Source organism: Scatophagus argus, chromosome 22 (genome assembly GCF_020382885.2).
Source record: "Scatophagus argus isolate fScaArg1 chromosome 22, fScaArg1.pri, whole genome shotgun sequence".
Taxonomy (NCBI): domain Eukaryota; kingdom Metazoa; phylum Chordata; class Actinopteri; family Scatophagidae; genus Scatophagus; species Scatophagus argus.
In genome coordinates, this window is record NC_058514.1 from 12,323,192 (window position 1) to 12,347,038 (window position 23,847).

Here is a 23,847-nt window from a genome sequence, read left to right on the forward strand (position 1 = left end):
TCAAATCTGAATTGGGTTTGTTGGGTTATGGTTAAGGATAATTTAGGCTCATTTATAACCTGTCATGTGTCAGTATTAGAGGTTTACTGAGAACAAGGGTTAAATTCAGGACTAGGGTTAGGTGTAGAGGGGCTCCCTGCATAAGCAAAACAATGTGAATGTGATCAGAACAGAATGAATGGACCATAACTGTTGCTAATTCAGTGATAATTCCAGGTAGAATCAATTAGTCAGAGCGGGACAGCAGCCAATCACTGAAATCTGTACACTAATGAATAGTGTGTGTGTGTGTGTGTCCTGTTTATACTGTATGTCATTAGCTTGTGTTGCTGCTATGCCTGCCTCTGTAAATGAACCGGCTTGTTTGTCAGCTCGCACACCCATTTGGCGAGTGCCGTTGGCCTCAATAGTGGACGCTAACACGCACATCGCTCGGCTTGATTTGGGCTTCAGGGTGAGAAAAAATAGGAAACCGGACACGAGGACAATAAATAATTTGTCTTCCTTTCATGAGGGATGTGTGTCACTCTCCTCTCTTTTTCATGAGCTTGATTATTCGTTTCATTTCATCACCTCTTCCAAGTGGACGGTTGAAAGCATTCTTCACAGGCCTTTGGGGGTTTGGGCCTAACAAAGCCAAGGACGCAGACACACACACTCACACACACACACATGTGCGCGCACACACACACGCGCTAAGGAACAGCTGAACTCAGCCTCGTTAGGGGAAATGCAATCACAAGGGGTTTATCATACAGACACAAAACATACACACACACACACACACACACTGAACCTGGTGCCCCCTCTCTGGCAGGCCATTGTATTGTGGGATTGTGCGGACAATCTCTTCATGAATGATTAAGCAGTGTATTTCTCGACCAAGTCTTTGATGATGAGTGTGTGTTTGATCATCAGGCGAGTGTGCGGCCCTCTCTGCGGCCGCCTTCGATACGTGTGTGCATGGGGAGGGCATATTTCCGTATGTTTGTCCATATCTGCGCATACTTTGATGTGTGTGTGATATATGTGAATGGTGTGTGAGTGTGTGTGTTGTTGCGGACCTGCGATGAGCCCCTGTTGATTGTGTCCCTCTCTTAACGAGGCTGCCTACAGCTGCCCCTGCTTGTGAGAAACTATTGTTGGGCCCGTTCAATGGAGAGACGCTTGTTTGGGAAAAGGTTGCAAAGTCATGGGAAAAGGGAGCTTTGTCTCCGCGGGGTCGTGAGGGAGTGAATCATGAGCGGACGTGTTTATAGCTTAACACACACAGCTGCGGCAAACACACACACACGCACATATGCACAGAAGAAGAAATGTGCGCTCGAGAATGCACAGAGAAATCCTCAGAAACAAACACGTGCGCGCTTTTTTATTTCGGTCAAAGAGACAAAACGCGAACAATTCAGAATTGAACTCACACAAAGCAAATAAACACAGCTGCTTTACACAGAATCATGGATACACATAGACCCACGTCCCACACACATGCTATCACAAGGTCTCTTATCACACAGACTGTGTATGGCTAACCTCTCGGGGGGAAAGGGAATGTGTGTGTGTGTGTGTGTGTGTGTGTGTGTGTTCCCTCTTGGACAGGGTGTCTCTTTATGATACAAAGCCTGGCTTTCTCGGCTCAAAATTCAGTGTCATCTGCTTTTACAAAGGCCTGGGCTATTCGTTCCAAGCCACCTGGACCAACATAGAGGCTCCAGTGTAGCACCCAAAAGGACAATACCTCCATTTTTATGTGTTACATATATACCCACCCATTTTAAGGCAGAGTCACACTCAAAGGGACATTTTTAGTTGCTTTACTTCATAGATTTTCTATATAAGGTTGTTTGATTTTGATTATAATCTGCATGATTAGATTTGTTGAAATGTTGTTTATAACAAAAAGTAAGAAGTCAGAAAAATATGCATCCCCCTGTTTACCGCAGAAGAAAATTCCTCCTGAGGATGTCAGCATGATCTTCCCATGATAAACATTTTAGGGAGAACAATGTGACCTAATTCTAACATTTTATTCACTATGAGGTGAATCCATGAAAGAGATTAACCTACTGTAAGTTTTTCTGTTTGGAGCGTCTTCCCAACCACTTCTTGGCTACTTCACTGGCCTAGCTACTGAGCCTAGATTTGTACAAAGTTGCTCTTGCTTAACCAAGTCAAACTACAGCTCTGTCTGTGAAAACACAATTACTCAAGCGCACAATAAAATAAACATCAACTAAGTGCACTTCACTGATGGTTTGATGTGCAAACTTTGATTTATAAAATAAAGACTTACATACGGTACTAGCAAAGACCTACTTCTGATTATATGGAGCAGACGGACCACTTCTAAGTGATTACACAGGTTGTGTGTGAGTATGTCTGTGTGTGTGTGTGTGTGCAGGAGAGGCTATTATAAGTCAGTGCTGATTCAGGCCCCAAATCCTGATGGCTGAGCAAAGAAAAGCTGCAACAATCACAATCACAAAATTGCCTTTGTGAGCCATGCAGACACACATCAAAGCACATTCACACACACACACACACACACACACACTCTTTGAAAGGCACATACACACGGATGGACAAATGCACACATACAAAAACTGGCCTCACCTGGATTTGCTGCTGCAGGAGGTTGATTTTGTGTTGTTGCTGCAGAAGCTGCTGCTGTTGCCGGGCAATCTGAGGACGCAGTGCACAACACGTTATTAGGATGTATATGCAGCATGTGTTTGTGTGTGTGTGTGTGTGTGTGTGTGTGTGTGTGTGCAGGGCCTGCGGGAGACACGGCACATCTGCAGGTCTCCGAAGGCCCGGGTTGCACGACAGAGGGTCGCTGCCCTGGCATGAAATATTAAAGAATTCATCTCATCTGGACTCAGCTCACGGCCAAATGGACAGCAGAGACACACCAACACACTCTGTGTCTCCAAGTCATAATCAGTTTAGAGACATTTTCTCACTTCAACACATTTATTTGCACTGTTTACTTTTGGTGCTCGTAATGTCATTTTATTCTGTTTTCGAGCTAACCATTCATTTGCATTCATTCTTATTCCTTCTGTATGAAAAAAAACAAAACAAACAAGTTTGAGCCTAAAATGTAATCAACTTCTGCACAGAATATCTCCAGCATCCACTTCTTGTACAGTCCCATCCAGCCAGCTTCAGTGCATACTGGTGTGGGATGCAGCCAGGGGCACTGTAAGAGCATTGTGTTTGTCACCGGTGATTTGTCCTTACAGACATGTTTCTGTGTGTGTGTGCTCTTTGTAAAACCAAGCTTTCCAGAGGCTAAAATGCACAACAAAGAGGGAAACCCTTCTCTATGCAAATACATGGCAGACACTCGCCTGGGAGCTAGGGGTGTGTGTGTGTGTGTGTGCGCGCGCTACATACCCTCAGCTCATTCCTGTGCAGTGTCCCTGTGTTCATGCTGCCAAAGGAGCATGTCTCTGGCTGTGTGAACACTTTATGGTATGAGGTGTGTGCGTGTGCATGCGTGTGTGTGTGTGCGCAGAGGAAAGAAAAATCTTGTGTGATTTATTGCTTTTCAACCACACCTCTCTTAAACTCTGTATCAGGGTTCCTGTGCCTGCTCTGTGTGCGCATGACTTGAAGTTCCAAATCAGTATCCAATCATGTGAATTTTTATTCACTTTTTTTTCTGAACAGGCACAAATACTGCACAGTAATCCTGACTTTTACCCTTTAAAATGTGATGCATTACCTGACAAATATTGATACTGATAACAAATGCTGATTTGTGTGTGTAGGGGGAGGGGTGAACTGAAACCCGACTAAGTGACTTGTTAGGAGTACAATACAAAGCATTTTCACATGCAAGTGTTCTCCTTTACCTGGTCCTGCTGCTGCTTGGCCAGCTCCATCTGCTGCCTCTGCTTCTCCATCTGCGAGGCGGCCAGCTTCTTCTGCTCCTCATGGGCCGCCAGGAGCTGCTCCCTCAGGCTGCTTAACTGGCCAATCATGCCCATGAGCTGGCGCTCTTTCTCCGCCAGGCTATCTGGGGTGCCTAACGAGAGACAGAGAGAGAAAGGATTGGGGGGGGGGGGGTAGGTTCAGGGTCAAAGGTGAGACGCTCACTCTTTGAAGAAAAGTCTGGGTCGAAGTTCTGAAACTTCTTTCAGCATTTAAAAGAAAAGTTTTCTTTTTTTTAACACTGATCAATTTTAAAGACATTTTTGTGTGTTTACACATGCATATTTGTCTGCATTTATAATGTCTGTGATGAAAAATATTTGATAATCTCTTCATACAGCAACCTAATAATACAATATGTTATAGTGTTTAATACACTAGTAATTAAATGGTAAATAGTGCTTATGAAGGATAAAAAGGGCAAACTAAAGTGTTGCCCAAACTACAACCACAGTTTCATTAGGAAAGATGTGAGGAGCAAAACACAAAAAAGGTTGACAGTTACACAGAATCTGAAGCTGAGATGTTTTGCTGTTCTTCCTCCTCTTTGTGAGCCTTTGTGAGATTTTCATGGTTATCCAGAGGCCAGAAAGGATTGCGGTGGTGAGGTTAGAGGTCAGAGGCACGAAGGAGAGGAATGGAGGAAGGAACAACAAGGCAGTGCAAAGCTATCCATGGCTTGTTGGTCGGCCTAATATATGACTGGTTAGGGGGCTTTGGACGGCAGGAGGGGGCACGTGAACGGAAGGTGCATTTGGGCGAAGCGCGAACGAGCGCCGCAGAGTTGTAAACCAGATGTTGACTTATTTTCCCGGGCGCAGGAGGCCAGCAGTGATCACTCGAGCCACATCCATCACTGTCTTTATTGCCTTATTGAAATAAAGAAAATAAATCTGGCAGAGGAAACATTTGCAAACAGGCAAAATGTGGTGGCAAAACAAACTGTAGATCAGAGCCAGATTCATATGTTTAACAAACAAAATAAATCTTCAGCCAGGTTTAAAAATTTACATTTCCTACTAAAACTTGAAGTAAAATAGAAATTTATTTGGCGCCGAATTATGAGTAAATTTGGGGCTTGGGCTGTAGCTATCAAGCTGTACTTTGAAGTTTTATGTGTGTATGTGTGTGTGTGTGTGAATGACAGAGGAAAAATAAGAAAGAGAGAAGGAGGAGAGTGTGTCTGGTCTGTGTTTACCCTGCAGTCAACCAACCTCCTGCTCACATTTAGCGTGCCCTGACCTTTGGCCTCTCAGATCCTGACATATCAGCTCCATTACACACATGCACGCATGCACACACACACACACACACACACACTTACTCAAACACACTTGCACACAAGGCCTAAATCATTCAGCAGGATGTAGTTAGAGAGAGGCACACTGAGGCACAATCAGTACAAGTGTGTGCGCCCATGTCTGGTCCTATGTACCAGTGTTTGCCTACATGCCTTCGGTGTGTGTGTGTGTGTGTGTGTGTGTGTGTGTGGAAGAGCACAATCCCCCATTGTTCTTCAGCTGCTACCTTTAACAGGGCCACATTCCTGCGCCAGTCAAACCAGATGAGGAAGAGAGAAGGAGAGAAAAAGGGAGAAAGAGAAGGAAACAGGGAGGGAAAGAAAGAGTCACACACCGAGGGGATGAAAAGGGGAGTCAGGAGAAGGGATGGAGGGAGTGAAGGCGAGGCTGCTGACCTGCCCTTTGACTGCTCGGGAAGGTGAGAAACACCCATTTGTCCTCCCTGATGCCGTAGCCACCTACCCCAACAACCGCCCACCCACCCACCTTCACTGCTCACCCACACCCCCTCTCCCCCTCCTCCCTCACTTCCCCCCGCACTCCATCCATCCGCCAACAATGAACAATAAAGGCAACTGTCGGGAGCACTGGCCACTGGAAAAATAAACACGCCGCTGTCCTAACTCACAGACCCACCTTTGTAGGCAGAAATGTGTGTGTTTTTGTGTGTGTGTGTGTGTGTGTGTGTGTATAGCCAAAGCTGACCAAGACAAGAAAGAGCCTTGTGTTAAAAACGTTAGCCCATTCAAATGGGGGGGTGAACGGGTGGGGAGGAAGGGGGCAAGGGGGAGAAAAAAATGATGGGGGGGGGGGGGGGGGGTAGCAAAGGTGAAACGATGGATCAAAGGACTCTTTCTTGTAGGGAGGGTTCTTGTCGGGGTTAACACCCCTTTACACATGTACACACACACACACACACACACACACACACACTTACATACACACGAACACATGCAAACACAGTAAAACCAGGGACTTCTGTGCGAAACTATGTGTGCATTGAGGGGGGAAGGACATTCCTTTAGTTAGGTGTGTGACAACGAAGACAACTGCTCTGTTCTTTTTTGCCGTCAAACGGTAACCACCCAGCACCATCACCACCACCAAAACCACCAACCCTCCCCCAACCTTCAGCCGCTATCAGCAAACCATAGTATTTACAGAAGAAGTTGTTTCTGAGAAAATAACACGCTTCCTAACTGAGATGAGTTTTTACTCTCCAACATGGAGGTGAACTGCCCTATCCCCTGTCTCTCCCTCCTCTTTCCCTTCCATTCAGACTTTCAGAATTTCTGTGGTTGCCCCATAAATCAGCTCACGTTGGCTTGTTTCCTCAGCTGCTGTGAGGCGAGCGGGTGGATCGATAACTGGTTTCCTCCATCGGCATACACGCATTCCTCCTTAGGCAGATTGCTATAGCCTGCATTTACCTACAAACCACTACCGAACCAACATGACTCTCTCCTTTTCTCTCGCACACACTCACGCATGGTGTAATTAACCAATTTGTAACAATGTAATACTTGTCACCCTGTTCACAGGGCTAATTAATGACCGCGTCTGCATTGATGACTCCCTCCCCTAGTAAGGAGGAAGGAGCAGTGATGAGATGGCTGGGAAGAAAGGAGGTGGAGGAGCAGGAAGGAGGAAGGGGATAAGACACAGACATGATGGCGGAGGAGAGAAGAGGGTGAATTGAGAGAATTGTGCCACTGAGCAATGCAATTCAGCGTCCAACTCTTTCTGCTGTTCATGATGAGTTGTTAATGGGGTTACAGCAGACTGTGGGTACCAGATGTGATTTCTAAGGTTGTAAGTCTGATTGCCCTCATATCCTGGCAGATACACTATTTATAAGGTCTTGCTGGGTAGCCAAGCACAAGTTTGCAAAGGTACCAGCAACTCTTGGCAGAAGTTCAAGAAAATATGACGCAAAAGAGATGCAGAATATTTTAATTTGATGGAATGGTGTGGGCAGCCGTAAAGAATCTTTAAATGTTTCTCTCAGTGTAACATCATGGAGCTTTTATGAGGCGCTCAAACATGCTGATACTGTATATAAAACTAGAGGAGGACTAGAGGCAGTTCAAAAATAAAGAAAAAAGTTTAAACAGGAGTTAGTAGAGATTAATGATAATGGACTGTGTTTATATAGTGCTTTTTCGAGTCTACCGGTCACTCAAAGCACTTCACAACACGAGCCAGCACCCCATTCATGGACACATTCATAAAGGTGGACATTTGAGGTCTTGCCCAGGAACACTTCGACATGCACACGGGTGTCTGGGATTGAACCACAAACCTTGTGACTGGCAGACCGTGGCTCAAGCTAAGCTCAAGAGTAACAGCCTCCCGAATCTTTCCTGTCAGTCCAATCTAATGCCGCAGAGCTGATGGTAATGACACCGTACTGTGGGGTAGTTATTCTAGTGCTATGAGTTCCATACTTTTGTGTGTGTGTTTTGTATATGAACTGCATGGGGCCTTTCACCAATGTTGCTTCTCAGTATTCTGATGGAGTGAGAGGCGGTGGCTCAAAATCGCTTTGTTCCCCACAAAAAGCTCTTCAGTGGAATTTGATTGGAGGGGGGTCAAGGGATGTGCTCACAAATAGAGCAGTGTGCACTCACACATACACACATATATACATTCACACCATTAACACAAACAAGTACGAACACTTGACTTTCAATAAATTTCCTGTTTTTTGGGGGGGTTTTTTTTTACCCCCACAATCATAGGCACAAGTTCACACTCAAAGACTCACATCGTTATGTAAGCACCGTCACAAATGTGTCATGAACACACATACACGCACTTCCACTACGCGCACGCACATATGCACTCGTTCATGCGGCTGATATTTCTCCCCAGCTGTTGGTGTGCGGTGCACCAAGCGGGACGTCCTTACACAGAAATGTCAGCGCGGCAGGGAGCTGTAAAAAGGGGGTTTGATCAATGGAGCCCCCCTCTCGACGGCCACGCCACTCGGCAAGGCTCTTTGATTACATATTGCTTTGCTTCCTAATGAAGCTCAATTACTGTAGGAGAACAGCGGCTTTGCCCTGGAGTTACAGGGAATAATAGCTCAGACCTCTTTCTGCTTCTCTCTACATCTTTTCCCCCCTCACGCTCTCTTTCTGTCTCTGGCTGAATATTCACAGCACAGCTCTCTTGTTTCCTTTTTTTTTTTTTTGATTCACTTCCTGCCCTTTGTCCCACCCCGTCTGCCTCGCTCTTGGATGTTAAGGAGGGCTGATGCGGATAAAATGGAGTGATTAACACCGAGATTAACACGGAGCTGTTGGACCAGCAGAGACTTTTTGACTTTATTATGTGTCGGTCAAACGGGAGACGGAGCGGCCAGCTCGGTTCAGTTCATTTGAGTTCAGCTCAAGTAAATTCGGTCAATATCAGTTTATTTTAGTTCAATTTAACCTTTAACCTTCATTGGATTTCACTTCCTTTACTTACTGGCTCATGGCCTCTGTCTCATTTCGGCCTGCTGTTTATTGCTTTTATAGGATAAATTGGACTCATGACAAATGCCATCAGCTGCCATGTGAGTGGTTGTATCAGTGATCAGGAACCGCATGCATTAAATAAAAAAGTTTATGCAAATCAATTGACACACAGAGGAGTTAGAGTTGCAGGGTTAGAAGAGCAGTGTTGATAAGACATTGTTATTGCTGTCAAATAATGTCCAACAAAAAAAGCTAGCTTTATGAGCTTTTCCATTCCTGTTGATTTCCTTTCACTTATTTTAATTTGGATGAATACGTTTTGAGTTTTTCTTGCAGGTTTTCCCCTCATGCTTGATGTAAACAGGAAGTATAATATTGCTGTGGGATCAGTGATTTGTCTGTGGACGCTGACCTTATTTTTTCTTTTTCTGAAAGCCCACTACAGATCTGTTTACATTTCGGTGAATCTGCGCCATGAACGATCATTAGTTGCGAGGTGTGTCTCTGCATAGCAACAACACACACAGACAACAACCACGTGGGTATGTTAATATAGGTTTCTGAGCAGATTCCTTGATGTTTTTTTCCTTAGGGGGGTCCTTCAATCAACTTCAAATGTTTGAAATCATTAACAGCTAGCTTAAGTTGAGTTCTTTCTTTAATTGGTTCTGCCATACCTTTAATTTCACCGATGTGCCCTGAGCCCATGGCCAAAAGTTTATCCTTCCAGTCCTTTGACAACAGCCTCTCAATGCTGGGGGCCTCTGTTTAAGGTAGGAAAGAGTGAGTGAGAGAGAGAGGGAGAGACAGAGAGAGAGAGAGAGGGATTCAGTTGGATGGCCAACATGACAATAAGGTTCATTTAAAGTCCATTTGCTGTAATAAAGGCAGCGGCAGCTCAGCCTAATGGCCGCATCAGCAGGAGAGAGAAGGAGAGAAAGAGGGAAGAGAAAGGGGGGGAAAGAGAGAAGCTGATAATCGAAAGAGAATAAATCTGAAGAACAAAAACAAGTGAGCAAAAGGGAAAGAGCGAGAGAGGCAATGCAAGATAAAGAGAGAGACAAGTGGAGGAGAGAGAGGGACAGAAAGAGAGAGGCTTTTTCCCTCTCACCTGCTGCTAGAGAATCATTAGCCCTGTGGGCCCTGAGACAAAGAGGGCCTTAATGCACCCGCCACAATGGACACATTATCAGCTAGCGCTTTGTTTTCAACACACACTCCACAGACCCTTACACACACAAACCCCTGCACAAACACACACATGTGCACACACACACACACACACGCTAATTACAATCCTAACTACCCTCGCACGTGGATGTACACACACACACACACACACACACACTAACTGAGAGAAATGGAAATGTCACACAGGAGAGACACACATACAAACATGCTGCCATCACCCTGTTGACTGTTATTGAAATGTACAAAGGGAAACAGGGGAAATGATCAGACAAAGGAAGATCGAAAGTGTTAAGCAACAGGATGAGAGAGAGTGTGTGTGTGTGTGTGTGTGTGTGTGTGTGTGTGTGTGTGTGTGTGCATACTCTATTTACTGGGAGCCATCTGTACTTGGGATACGTGGCCTTGCTAGGGAAAGAGGTTTTACTCTTTGAGTGGGGAGATTAACCCTGTCAGCCAACGCAAACACACATACTTGAATGCACAAACACACGCAAAAGACACAGAGGCATGCACGCACAACACATGCACTTGAATGAGCAGTGTGTGTGTGTGTGTGTGTGTGTGTGTGTGAAGCTGTATATATATGAATATATAGCCACACACAGATGCACATGTGCAACTGCTGATGGCAGGCAAAAAGTTTGTTGGTGACCGGATTATTTTATTTTTTTCCATAATGACAGGACTGATTTAAGAAAAAAAAAATCTTAATCTCTCTGGTGTGAGACAGCTTGCCTGCACCAGCAAACACTCACACACACACACACACACACACACACACACACACACATACACACACACAAAATTTTCCATAGAGGTAAAGAGAGTATGTGTTGAGCTGAACAGCTTAATGCTTTTTCTCCACTACGACATGCACACATGCACGTGCGCCCACACACACCCATACTCAATGACAAATCAAAGTACTTTTAAGTATCATCCAAACACTAAAAAGCAGTCCTTTGCCTAAACTTTCTATCCCTCTATTTTTCCTTGTGCACGACGAAGCAGGCAGATGAGGATGAAGAACCACCTGCAGATTTTCAGGTCTTAAAATTACACACAATCGCACAAAAACAAGGATGCATGCAAGAGAAAGTCGAAACACGCAAGCTCCTCTGAGGTACACACACACACCCACAGGCGTGTCCTACATACTGTACCTCGGTTTGAGTGTGTGTGTGTGCGTGCGCGCACGCCTACAGCCTCCCCAGAGGCCTGAATCAGGTCCTCTGGCTTCAAGACCAGAGCATTCACGCTCCGTTGATTACAATGCGCACAAATTCGCAAACACACAAACACACCCAGTGAAAGATCAATGCTGAACTTCAAGACAGTCCACCTCCCAGTCCTTCACTCTTGCCTTTTCAAATCCTTCCACCGTCCTTGGACTCTGACTGGGCTGTCCTTGTGGGCTTTTTTTTTTCGGTGCTGCCACTCAGCCAGTTAGTCAGCAAACCGAGTTTCGGTGGCGCTTGCCTGATGTTGCCTTAGTGCTTTCTGTCAGAAGCCACTGCAGCCTTGAGGGAATAGGTTAGCAGTGTGGTGATGAAGGTAGGAGGAGGAGGAGCAGAGCGGAGATAGAGGGAGAATCTTTTGCAAAAACAGGGATGAGGAAAAAAACATGTAGAGAGGAAGAAAGAGTAGAAGAAAGAGTGAGCTCCTGTGTTTTTTAAACCCCCCCTCTCTCGTGACAGCTGTCTCACCATCACCCCAACAGGTGCTATTAGCCCATGGCGCTCCCCCTCTCTCCCTCTTTCTCTCCGTCTCTCACTCTCATCTCTCCCTCCAGCCTCCTCTCCCTCAACAATGACAGAGGCTTTTAAGCCAAAGAGCTTTGACAAGTGAGAGGGAACAACAAATGGCAGTGTCGCCTGTTCTCTTTCCATTGCACTCCCTCTCTGTCTCCATCTCCTAGTTATTATTTTTATTTATTAACAGGGCTGCAGTTATTGTCCCCAGTGACAGGCTGGGGCCACTTTAAGTATTAATAAAGAGCCAAGAGGCTCTTTCATTGTGCGGCGGATGGCAAAAAATGGGAGGAAAGTGGGCAGGAGCAGTGGAGAGGAGAAGAGAAGAAGAGTTGCTGTAGCTTTTAGTGAGATGTTGATTGATGTGGTGAACACTGTGAGGAACGAACTCACACTGTCACACTTGATAAACTACAAACACACACAAACTTTGTGCACCAATTCAAAGATGTGTTCAGACACCCCAAAACCTCATAATCCCTCATATTCGTCACCTTCTCATGCATTAGCTTCTCATTGCAGGTGTTTGGGCATTCGAATACTTCCTACTGCCAAGTGCATTTCCTTGTATTCTGTAAGCATATGGAATATTAGACCACCACTACCTGATGCAGCACAGCAATAACAACTTTCCTGATGCAAATCAATTCTTGAAAACTCTTTCCACTTCTCTTGCATTTAAGGATTTATTTGCTAGCGGCTCAGCAGATGGAAATGCACCTGATTTAATGTTTTATAATCTGAGTTTTTCATAAAATTCACTTGACAGTTGAATGGAAACACAGCAAGCATCTACATGTGCTAATTGAGGCCAAGAATCATCTAATAAAGGAGGACAGCACAACACTTTCCATGAAAGTCAGAGAAGCTACTCCCTGTTCCTCTGACATATAGGACAAGTTTTTGTGTGTTGTGTGAGGTAAGCGGGTGGAGTTTGGTGCCCACGCAGAGGTGTGGGCTGCATATTTGCAGGGTGGGGTGTTGGGAGCCGAGGGCAAGGGAGGATACCCGCCTCCCACTCTTGACAAAAATGAAGGGATGAAGAAATGAGCAGGAGAGGGGAGAGAGGAAGTTGTGCAGTCTTTATTTTCCCCTTAAGTAACTTTAAATTTGAGAAAAAATCATCGCAACATTTAGTCCGTGTCTGCTTGTTCTGACTCCTTTCAAAGCTTTATGATGCTTACACTGAATGGAAAAATTAAAAACCAATATTCTAGATGTCTTATACATTTTATTTTACACTTTTCATCCAATTCATGGTATCTTTGGAAACTTGCGGCCTTCAGACATGCCAGAGAGGTTTAAGAGCTTTTACAAAAATCCATCATCTGGTTTTGACTGTGAATCCCGCTGTAGTACCTTCAAGCAAAAACACATTAATTTGTCTGAGGGTGACGTCCCCAGTCCGATCCTGCACGGCTGAGAGGGATTCTGGGAAAAGCAGAGGGGGGAAAACGCTGACAATAACTCTGGAATCGTCGGCTATTATCTTGGCTCATTGGCTCAAACGGAGTCAAGCTGCTGCCCTGCAGCCGAGCCAAAACATCCCCGTCCACCTGCCGAGAGAGGGAGAGAGAAACACTGTGTGTGTGTGTGTGTGTGTGTGTGTGTGTGTGTGTGTGTGTGTGTGTGTGTGTTAGAATGAGCCCCCATCCGGCTTTTGGATCCATAGTGAGCTTTTGGTTCAGATGCTGCTGGAGAGAGAGAGAGAGAGAGAGCGAGAGAGAGATGGGAGGAGACTCGACTTCAGCTCGCTCTGACCAACCTCACAAACAATACCATCTCTCTCTCTCTCTCTCTCTCATACACACACACACACTCACTTTCTATTTTTCACTCGTTTTGCCCTGAGTCACCACAAACAGCCAGCTCTATTTTTCCTATTATCTCATATTTGTGAAGCTTGGAGACCTTTAGAGGAAAAGGGGAGGGTGGGATGGTGCAGAGGAGGAGGGTTTGTGGAAAGATAGAGAGAGAGAGAGAGAGAGAGAGAGAGAGAGCTCTTGGGCCCTGGGGTGCACAACAAAGGGACCTCTGTGCCAGCGCCAGGCCCAGCCGGGCTCTGAGGCGGGTGGAGGATGAAGGAGGAGAACGAAGACGGGGAGGAGGAGGGGGAGGAGGAGGAGGGCCCACAGGAAAGGGCCCTGGCTTGGGACCCATGGCCGGCCCTTATATTCCGAAAAACAGGCTCCACATTGACTTGGTCTTTGGCAGACATGGGGAGGCTCCATGTCTGCCCCCTCCACCTCCTTTCCTTCTCCGTTTCTCCTCCTCCACCCTCCTCCCTCTCAAACTGAGCAGGGGTCAGCATTGAATAAGTAATTATACAAGCACTGGTGGAGTTTGTCTAAGACTGCCACCCTGAACACTGAAGTATTGAGATGGTAGGAAGGAGTAAGAAAGAGAGAGAGGGCGAAGAGAGACATGTAGTGACTTCTGTGTTGGAAGCACATTAGCGAGCAGCCATGATGGACACAAAAAGTTTACATGTGATCTAAATATATTAGATTAAAAGCAGATTAATGTGAATCGGCTGTCATGTAAACATCTTAAGCAGGTTATTTTAACTGAATTAAAGTCGAAATCTGAACAAGCACATTTACGGATCTAGAGCACTTAATTGATAAATTAGCAGACCCTTCATCTCTTATTGTGGGTTGACAGAAATAAAAACTGGCGCCACACGTAAAGTTACAAGTTAAATAAGCATACAAGAGAAATTTCTTTCAGTTGTGAAATGTTACAACTTGAACCAAACAAACCTTCTGCATTATGAAGATGCTCAAAGGAACTTCAAGAAAAGCAGAATTTGGAATACAGCTCCTCACTTATTTACGCCCTCTTCGCTTTGCAGTCTGGCTACCACCCCATCCCCACCCCCCCCCACACTGACGGCACGAACATACTCCATTACAAAATGATGATGTTGATATTTTGATGATCAATTCATGTCTGGTTGAGCTGGGCCATGTGTCTGGACACATTTTCATCGATTCCTTCTAAAGACGGTCCAAAACGAAAAGGAGGGTGCTGTGCCAAGGCAAGATTACGGGCAGTCTCTTGTCAAAAAAAAAAAAAAGAAAGAAAGAAACAGGAGCAGTATACGGCAGCTAGATAGAGAGGGAGATGTATCAAAAAGCTTTTTGTCCAAGCCCACCTCGCACCACCACCTCCGCAAGGTTAGCCGCTAACAGTACCAATTATTGGCTTGTTGTTGGGGAGAACAGCGCTTGGCAACAGTTGTGGCGGTGGCCGGGCCTCTGTGTAAACACTAAAATCCCTCTTCTCTTCCTCATCTCCCTCCTCCTGCTTGCTTCCTCTCCCAGTGCTCCCTGACTCCCACTGAAGCAGAGGTGGTGTATATATACATATACAAGTGTGTGTGTGTGTGTGTGTGGAAGTTTGTGTGTCATTCCCAGTCCCCCGTCGGTCTCAACATCCACAGTAACTTTTAATTCAGAAGCTGCTCCAACTTCAGTTATTAATAAACGCCCAGACTATAAGGCAAGCTGGGGAACACACACACAAACTGAATGTGTTTGGCGCACACACACACACACACGCACACTAGGCTACTTGACATCGACTTCTGAGAGTTAAGAGACTATTCACCTTGCAAAGTTACGTTTTAGGGTGAAGCGAGAGGGACATATGGTCCTCCCCTAAAGTACTGTGACAATCACAGACGCGTCTCTGAACACATTTTGAGGCGACACACCTGTTAACAGAAAAACACACACACATAGGCAACATAACTTGCCAAAACACCTAAAGACTAACCAGGGAGAGGGATTTATTTTTGTCTATTTAAGGTGAGATGTTTTTTTTTTTTTTTGGATGGGGGGGGGGTTAAAAAAAAGGACCAATTTGTTTTTTCTCCATCTCATGTAAATGTGACACAAAACAACAGATGTAAGCAGATCTCTTTTTTTCATTCTAATATTAGGGACTGTGTGGACGTATAGCAACATGTTTCCATTAAATGTGACGCTCTAAGAATAGGCCACAGCACATAAAGCGAAAATTTACAAGGGTGTCAGTCAACAATTTAATAAATTGAAAATCCATTTATCTGAATACAGAGTTCTGCCCTTCACTCCACTGCCTTTCCCTAACAGATGGTGTTGTGGGTGCTTATGTCCAATTTGATTTGAACCAAACCCTCAGCCAATTTTTACACTGGCATGAAATCTCGGCGAGCCAGATCCACACACTGGCAGTCAGAAATAGCAGCGGAGAGGGCGCGACATTGTGAAAGAACGATGAAGGGCAAAATCTGGAGCGACATTCGAGAAAGTCGCAGAAAAACTTTCCTTGTTGTCTCATTTTGCTTGTGTGCTGTGTTTTTTTTTCTTCCTCTTTCTTTCTCTCCTCGTCTGCATGTTGTTTTTGTGCCGAGCTGGAGAAATCGGCGATGCTATCTTAATGCTGTGTTTTTGCGGGAGACAGAGAAACGTTCCTTTCACAGACACGCACACGCGTACACACACACTCACACACACGCACCATTTTCCCAATTGCCCGCGTGACCTCCATTATCATTAAATGTTGTTTGATAGCATCTAGACATTTGAATCCGCTGTGGACTAATTCAACTTGGCCCCTGATAGCCACTGCCGCTGCACCTTATTAAGGACAAGCTATGGGACCGAACACAGATCCCATTTTCATTTTACTGCCTCATACTTTATGGACTGAAGAGACCAAGTGTCAACTGTGGTACTGATAACCACCAAATACTGCCTGTTAATTGCCTTGTTAACAAACAGAGTCTCATGAGGGACTTTTGAATAGATAATAGAGCTTCACAAGTAACAATGGGTCACGCTGTATTTAAAACTCAATGTATTCACCGAGGAGCCTTTGAAAAGCTGCTCTGACAAGTATACTGTATCCAGATGCAGCAGTTAGGTGAAAACCTTGTATCTCATGAATGCAATCTTTTCAGGAAGCAAGAAAAGCCTGTTTATTTTTTTATTTTAACATGATCCAATTTGTTATAAGACCATTTCATAGGTCAAAGATTTCTCAACTAACAGTGTCATGATGTAATCAACCACTTAAATGAGACTTTCAGTAAGCCCTGCTATTGACTGGCGACCAGTCTAGGGTGTACCCCACCTTTCACCCATAGTCAGCTGGGATAGGCTCCAGCCAGCCCCCCCACGACCCTGATGAATAAGCGGTATAGAAAATGGATGGAGACTTTCAGTAACAATTTTTAACTTAGGCAAAGATCCAAATGTAATTTGCAAACCCGACTGACAGTTCAGATTTAATCAATGACCTGTGACTCAACCAATCAGACAAAGCAAGAAAAAATAAATAAATAAATAAACTAATTCTGCTTCCTTGACCTGATGTCAGGGTGAGGATAGGGTTAAACAGCCAGGGCCAGCGCTCTCTTAATGCATGCACATCTCTCCCTGTCAAAAGCATCCTGTTGAAGTAGGCCAAGGCATGTGTATCCGTGTGTAACTGTGTGTGCGTATGTGTGTCGTACACAGCGGCTCGGGCTGCTGTAATGGAAAATGACACTTGCAATCTGTCTCGTGGCAATAACCCCTCTTCAGTGCTCTTGTCTCCACGCTCGTGCACGCACTCGATGTCTCTTGTCACCGCGGCAGCCCCCGGGCCATCCTTGTCACTGCACAGCTTTATTGCATCACTTTAACGTGACAACAAAAGAAGACATTGTGCATTGGGTCTGCCATGTATAGGAGGGGAGCGGACCCACGCATTAACTACGTGAGAGACAGACAGAGAGCACAAAAACACACACACACACACACACACACACACACACACACACACACACTCTCACACACACACAGCGTGCAGCGTTTTCTCCTCTGAGTCGTGACATTTTTCGTCTGCCTGTCAAAGCAATGACAGAGGGACAGACAGAATAGCAAGACACTCCTGACACACTAATGTTGCTTTGCATGTTGGAAGCCTATTCAAACAAGGCTGAGCTGTGACTTTAACCTCCCCTGCGCTTATGTGTATATGTGTGTGTGTGTGTGTGTGTGTGTGTGTGTGTGTGATGGGTAAAGACTGTTATTTCTGATGCTATCATAGTTTTGGCCCCGCGTTGGCTGTTTGATTGACAGTTGGCTTGGCTTTAGAGTGGCTCTACTTAGTCGGACGGCGGAGGCGGGACCCGCCTATTCCAGTTAGCGCGTACGCTGTTGACAAGCACAAACAGACGCACACGCACACACTTCTCCCTCTGTTTATGCGTCTGTTTGAGTCTTGATATCCATCTCTGTCTCTTTTTGTCTTTCTTCTCTATGTGTGAATGTTTGTTCCATCTGTGCGTCGATCGGCCCAAGACAGAGCGCGTTGTAAAGTCTTAAGAATAGCCCACATTGTCCTGTGTGCTGCTCAAAGATAGGGCGACAGACATGTGAGAACCATTAGACCAATGGCAACAACAGGCCAAACAGCACTGGAATGCTCTGCTGACTAGCATGTGTGTGTGTGTGTGTGTGTGTGCGTGCGTGCGAGTGTGTGCGTCTGACCTGTTGGAGCCTCACAAGTCATTGTGCTCCAGTTATTCGCTCACATTGATGTCTTTCCCTGTAAATCTTTTCCTTCTTTGCCTATTTTTCTTGGAGAGATCACATCGTTTTCAGGCGAAGAAAAAAAGGAGTGATTGGTTGATGAGATTAGGTCATGTTTAGATCGTTTGGCCATCTATGACCAACAAATAGGAAGGGTAGAAGTCACAAATTAAATGACAACACCAGAGTCTGTCAAAGAACATACTGTAGTGACAGTGAATTGACCAGTTTGTTCTTGAATTTGAATAAGTTAAAGGACCATGTGTTAATAACAAGCAAAGGGGCACTCCACATACATGAAGTTCACTTGTCTTGTATAAAATCTTCTGTGGTTCTGGAGGAAGCTTTCCAGCATTTGAAAAGCCATAAGAATAAGAGTTTGGGAAGTAGGAAGGGTGTCAAGTAAGACGCCGGTTGTGGGAAATGTAGCATCAAGTGCTGTTGGGACTGCGGACTAAAGGTTGAGACTGCTGCTTCAATTTTAACCAAACTTTTAAAAATCTGAGTTCTGACTTTTTGTAATAGAACATTATTGCACTCGGTGTGCAATAATAATTTGATAGAGTACTCCTTTATGCAACTGTTATTTTATTCAGTGGTGGCCCTAGTGTGAACATTTGACACTTAATGAGTGCACGGGCCAATGAGCATACACTTTTTTTCTATAATAAATAATTGCTTTCAAAGATGTTGTCAGCATACCCACTTACTGCTTAGGCACACAGACTCAACATCAATATGGCTTTAACAGACTGGAGAGATGCCAGCTGGAGAGTTAAAGAGCTCAAGAGTTAAGTCAGCACATTCAGATTCGGTACATTTTAAGTCTAAATTTGATTTTTCTACCAAAACACAAGTATACAATAACTAATGACTGATTAGAATGTTTATCAAGCTTAGCCTTTCTATTAGCATATTTTTTTCTTTTCATATTAAATCACCCCTTTGTTAATTCGATTATTCATATCCTTATTAGAACAGGTTAACTGTGTAAAGTCAATAATACTTGTATCAAATTCAGAAGTAAATGTCACCAGATTTTTTAGATTTTAGCTCCCCCTCAGACACGGCCCCTTACATCCATTTTTCCTGAACATTCCTGTTGGTCTCTTCCTCCTCCCCCCAACCGTTTCTCCAACAAGACATCCATGACCCTTGTGAGTGGGCTAATTGTCTTAACAACGTCTGGCTCAGTAGAGACTGAAGACTACAGTGGGGTATAATAACCTTGGCCATAACCTCGTTAGTGTAATTAAACAAACCAACAAAACGAACAAGGAAGGCATAATCTACAGCCAAACTGGAGGGCAGAATCCAGTTCTGTTAGTGGGCTACAAACCCTGCATACGCCTGTGTTTTCATAAAGTAAACTGATACCGTGGGTGTGGGGGGCGGGTGAGTGAGGGCTAGACAGAAGGTTCAATGTTAGACGGTGTGTGTGTGTGTGTGTGTTTGTGCTTTTTGAGGTTGTAAGACTGTGTCAGACAAACCTAACACGACTTAACAAACAAGTGTCCAGTGTCTTAGTGTGGACGGCTCCTCGAACCGGCATCACAAGACTGTCTGGTGTGATGCTTGCAAACAAACATGAGTACATGAGTTTAATTTGAGAAAGATGGTGGGGGTGGGGTGGGGTGTGGAGGGGAGTGGGGGTTAGTTGGACAGACAAGATAGATCAAAAATCTTCCAGCAGGAAAAGAGGGACTGTTATGTGTTCACCCGATGCTTTGTGTCTGTCGATGTGTTAGTGTAGAACACGGACCCACACAGCAGCATCATCACTCTGAAGCCCACTGCCCTCCATCTGACACACACACACACACACACACACACACACACACAGACGGACAGGAAGCTTGCAAACTCCACCCACATCTAAACGAGCCTTAAATAGCGCTGTTACACACCACTTACACACCGCTCATCATTGGCATTCATAGTTAATCACCATTTTACTCACAAATTCCAGCAACAAGGATTCACATTCTAAATTTAAGCGAACAGTCGGGCGGAAAAGGGCTGTGAGCGTAGGAAAGGAGACCGAGCCAAAAAAATAGTGACGCATGCAGACACACAAACACAGAGAGAAAGAAAGAGAAAGAGAGAGAGAGAGAAACATAAGTAATATAAGGCTGAAGTTTTATGTTAATGTGAATGAAGCGGGGAGGGACGACGAATGTCAGAAACTCCTTACAAGTGTATATGCGCTGGCTACCGACAGGACAGGATGAATGTTTTGGAGAAAAGTGAGGAACAAGTGAGTGTGAGCAGGGTTACGGGGGGGAAGAATGGGGGGGGGGGGGGGGGGGGGGGGGTGCGTTGAGGTGGAAATCATGTGTTGCCAACAGTAAACACAGTTACACACCAAGCTAACACAAACAAGCCTTACTGAGAATTTGCTCACTGAATACAGAAGCTAAGCCGTCATTGTCTATTACAGAGACATCAATGAAAACCTAATCAAATATTTTTTTAGTTTTCAACTTTGTATTCCAGGTATTTACTTCACTGAGAGAAACGGGATTATTGAAGAAATGAAGGATTTTTGGCTCTCAAGGCTGCAAATAAATCTGTGGCTCATGAAGCTCATTATCCCTTTGACCTATCTTTTTGCGTGTCACATTTGCAAATCTGTTAAATACGCATGTAACAAGTTTTAAAACATGTCAGAGTTGGCGTATTCAGCCTTGGTTCAGGATCTATGAAAACTGATATCCACAATGTTTTACAAATAGCCCATTTTTTTATTAAAAAAGGTATTTTAGTCCTAACAACCAAAAAAAAAAAAATCTGATTTCTGACTGATGGCCTCACGAGTGTGATATTTAAAAAAGGAAAAAGAAAGGAAAAAAAGTCAAAATCAGAGCCCCAGACACTGAGATATCCTGACATTAAGTCCTTTGTATAGGTCCTACATTTCCCATAATGCAACTCAACAGTGTCTTTCACAGACTTTTCCTGCCTGTTAGCTGTCAAACTCATTGCCCCCATTTTATAATTCAGGTTTTCTGTCGAAGTCCCAAGCCTAACTCAAAACCATATAACCATTTATATGATAGACTGTAGTTGTGTGGGTGCACCTTTGACTGTATTAATGATCACTGTGGTATCATGCCCCATTTATAGCCACTGACTGTGAAGTTTTGGAAAGTCTACAGAATCACACACCTGGGTTACAGACAGGACTGGCATACAGCAGCTGATTTGCTTTGTCGGTATCACAATGAGCCAAGAGGCCTTGTGTTTAAATGTATGTGTGTGTACATGTGCACCTCACCCTGTGTGTGCACGCTTGCATCTGAGTGTGTATATGTTTGGATGTTTGAAAATGTGTGTCTGTGTGTATGTGTAGGTGACAGCTCCAGCCCCAAACTGACTGGCATCTGGCGGTGGCAGTTGTTTTAACAGCTGAGCTGACAGCATTAATCCGAACGCACCCAAATCAAAAGGAGACAACACCTGTTCACTGCTCCTGAGCCCAGCCGAGGAAGAGATGAGGGAGGGAGGGAAGGAGGAGGTAGAGAGAAGTATGAATGGAAGCGGGGAGCAAAAGAGATGGAGGGGGAGTGATTAAAAGCAGGTGGAGAGAGTGACAGGGACAAAGGGAGGTAGGAGGAGAAGTATGGAGGGAACGTGGCAGAGAAGAGAAACAGAAGTGAGGATAAGGCAAGGATGGAAAGCAAGGGATGAGAGGGAGAAAAGGGAGAGGAGAGGGAAGGATGAGGTAGAAGAAAAGAAGGGAGGAGACGATGAGAACGGGCATGCTGCCAGGCAACACACACACAGGGGCTCTTTCCCCTGAGCGAAGCGGAAAGGGGCAGTGGGCCAAACGAGAAGGGAGGGGTGAAAACAGAGGGAAGGGAGGGGAGAGGTGAATGGATGGAGAGAGGGATCCCACAGGGATGGGGGAGGAGGGGGGCGGTTGGAGAGAGGAGGGATGTGGAGGAGGGGGTTGAGAGAGAAGTACAGCAGCTATCTATCCAGAGGAGCATCAGAGCTCCAACATGAGTGGCTGGTGACGCCAGCTCTGCTGGCCAAGCAGCAGCGCAGGACAAGAATGCGGTGGGGAGGAGGGTGGAGAGAGCCTGATGGGGGATGCTTGTCTCCCAACATCTGGCTCAAATAAGGCTGGGCCATGCTGTGGGCTCAGGGTCACGACTCCTGAGGCTGACAACACAGACACCATCACTTCATCAGTGGGGCCCCTCCCTCTGACCGGCCGGCCAGGGGTTAATTAATATAGACCCTGTGGCTTCAAAGACTGACACAGTGACTGGCTGACAGACCGGCTGAGTGACTGGCTCACTGGCTGACTGAAAGGAGTATTGGCTGACTTCTTGGCAATCTCGCTGGTGCAGTGTAGGACTGGCTTCCTTTCTATCTGACATATTGAAAGACTGGGCGACTGAGTAACTAGCTGACTGACTTGTTGCGCTCTGAGTGACTGTAGTGCTAAAGCTACACGACAGTATGTGCACCACCTCGATATCTGTCATGTAAGAGGGAGCGGAAACAGTAAGGGTGGCCTGTGGGCGGCGATTACGTGGACTGCTGGCATGCGTCCATTCGCTTTCCCTGATGCACCATGGGTAACTGCGGCTCTTCGGTCAGGTCACACAGGCTGGTGCGTTCGTCATCATGAGTGAGGCGACATACTGTACAGTATATGCGCGTTTTTACTGCCGTGCGTGTAGACAATCTAACAAGAGTGTGCAGTGAAACACGCCAACCCCACGCCTCCACTCAGGCTGTTAAAGCCCCTTTACATCCGTGTCAGGCCTTAAATCCTGCACTGGACGCTGCTGACATGGGTGATCGGGGACTTCAGCTCTGATGTCCTCACATGTGTGTTGGAGCTGAGATGTAAAATTGAGCTAAGCAGATTGTGCTACTTTGTGCACAAGCCTACATGGATTATACAGAGGAAAGTGGTGTGTAGTCTCTGTCACATAAATATTAACATGCAGTATGTGGCATTTAAGGCAAATCCAGACTTGCCTATGCATATAATATATTGTATAAGCACAGTATATACTGTAAGCACACACACACACACACACACACACTGAATCTCTTGCAAAAACAGTCACAGCTAATAAGCTCTAACATAAAGCTTACTCAAAGTACATTATAGCCTACAGTAAGCTTACATGCTGCCATGCTTGTGTAGGACCTGTTTATATAGGTCGCATGAGCAAATGCATGAAGAATATATATGTATTGCAGAGGCACATATGTATCACAAGAGATAAAGTCAATATGGAAGTGCCGGGATATTTGCCTGAACATGATGCCGTGCCTGGTGTCACAGCTTTATGTGTACAAGTCTGGCTGATTTGCTTATGTTTTTGCCAATTCAAAAGTTGTCTCTTTAAAACTCATTTTCCCGTGGTAATTTCCGATACCTCGATCTATACTGCTTCACACAATGTACATTAATGGGCAAGAAACTAACTAACCCACAGCGTCTTTAAGTAAGTGGGCAGAAGGTCAGCTGAACATGCAAAATTCTGAAACTTATCTACAGGCAAGCATACAAGCACTAATGTTTTAAATAATCAATGAATAATGAATGAAGACTGAGGATTGCTTCAAAACTCAACAAAGCAAAGTAAACTCAGAGTAAAATAACTGT

The 23,847-nt window shown here is 45.1% G+C and overlaps 1 protein-coding gene and 1 long non-coding RNA gene across 16 annotated transcripts in view; one reads left to right on the top strand and one right to left on the bottom strand.

Annotated features, from left to right (window-relative positions):
- The window catches only part of LOC124053467, a 254,075-nt gene that overhangs the window by 70,179 nt on the left and 160,049 nt on the right, over positions 1 to 23,847 (top strand). The gene's annotated exons all lie outside the window — the stretch shown is intronic.
- sox5 (SRY-box transcription factor 5) overlaps positions 1 to 23,847 on the bottom strand; it is a 216,014-nt gene that overhangs the window by 34,906 nt on the left and 157,261 nt on the right. For 13 of the 15 annotated variants that reach the window (XM_046378638.1, XM_046378637.1, XM_046378634.1 and 10 more), the window contains 3 exons: positions 9,382 to 9,468; positions 3,861 to 4,033; positions 2,614 to 2,682 (listed from right to left, as the gene is read on the bottom strand). In XM_046378638.1, coding sequence (XP_046234594.1) covers positions 2,614 to 2,682; positions 3,861 to 4,033; positions 9,382 to 9,468 — 329 coding nt within the window. The remainder of the gene's footprint in view (positions 1 to 2,613; positions 2,683 to 3,860; positions 4,034 to 9,381; positions 9,469 to 23,847) is intronic. The other 2 variants (XM_046378640.1, XM_046378643.1) reach the window with 1 other exon arrangement.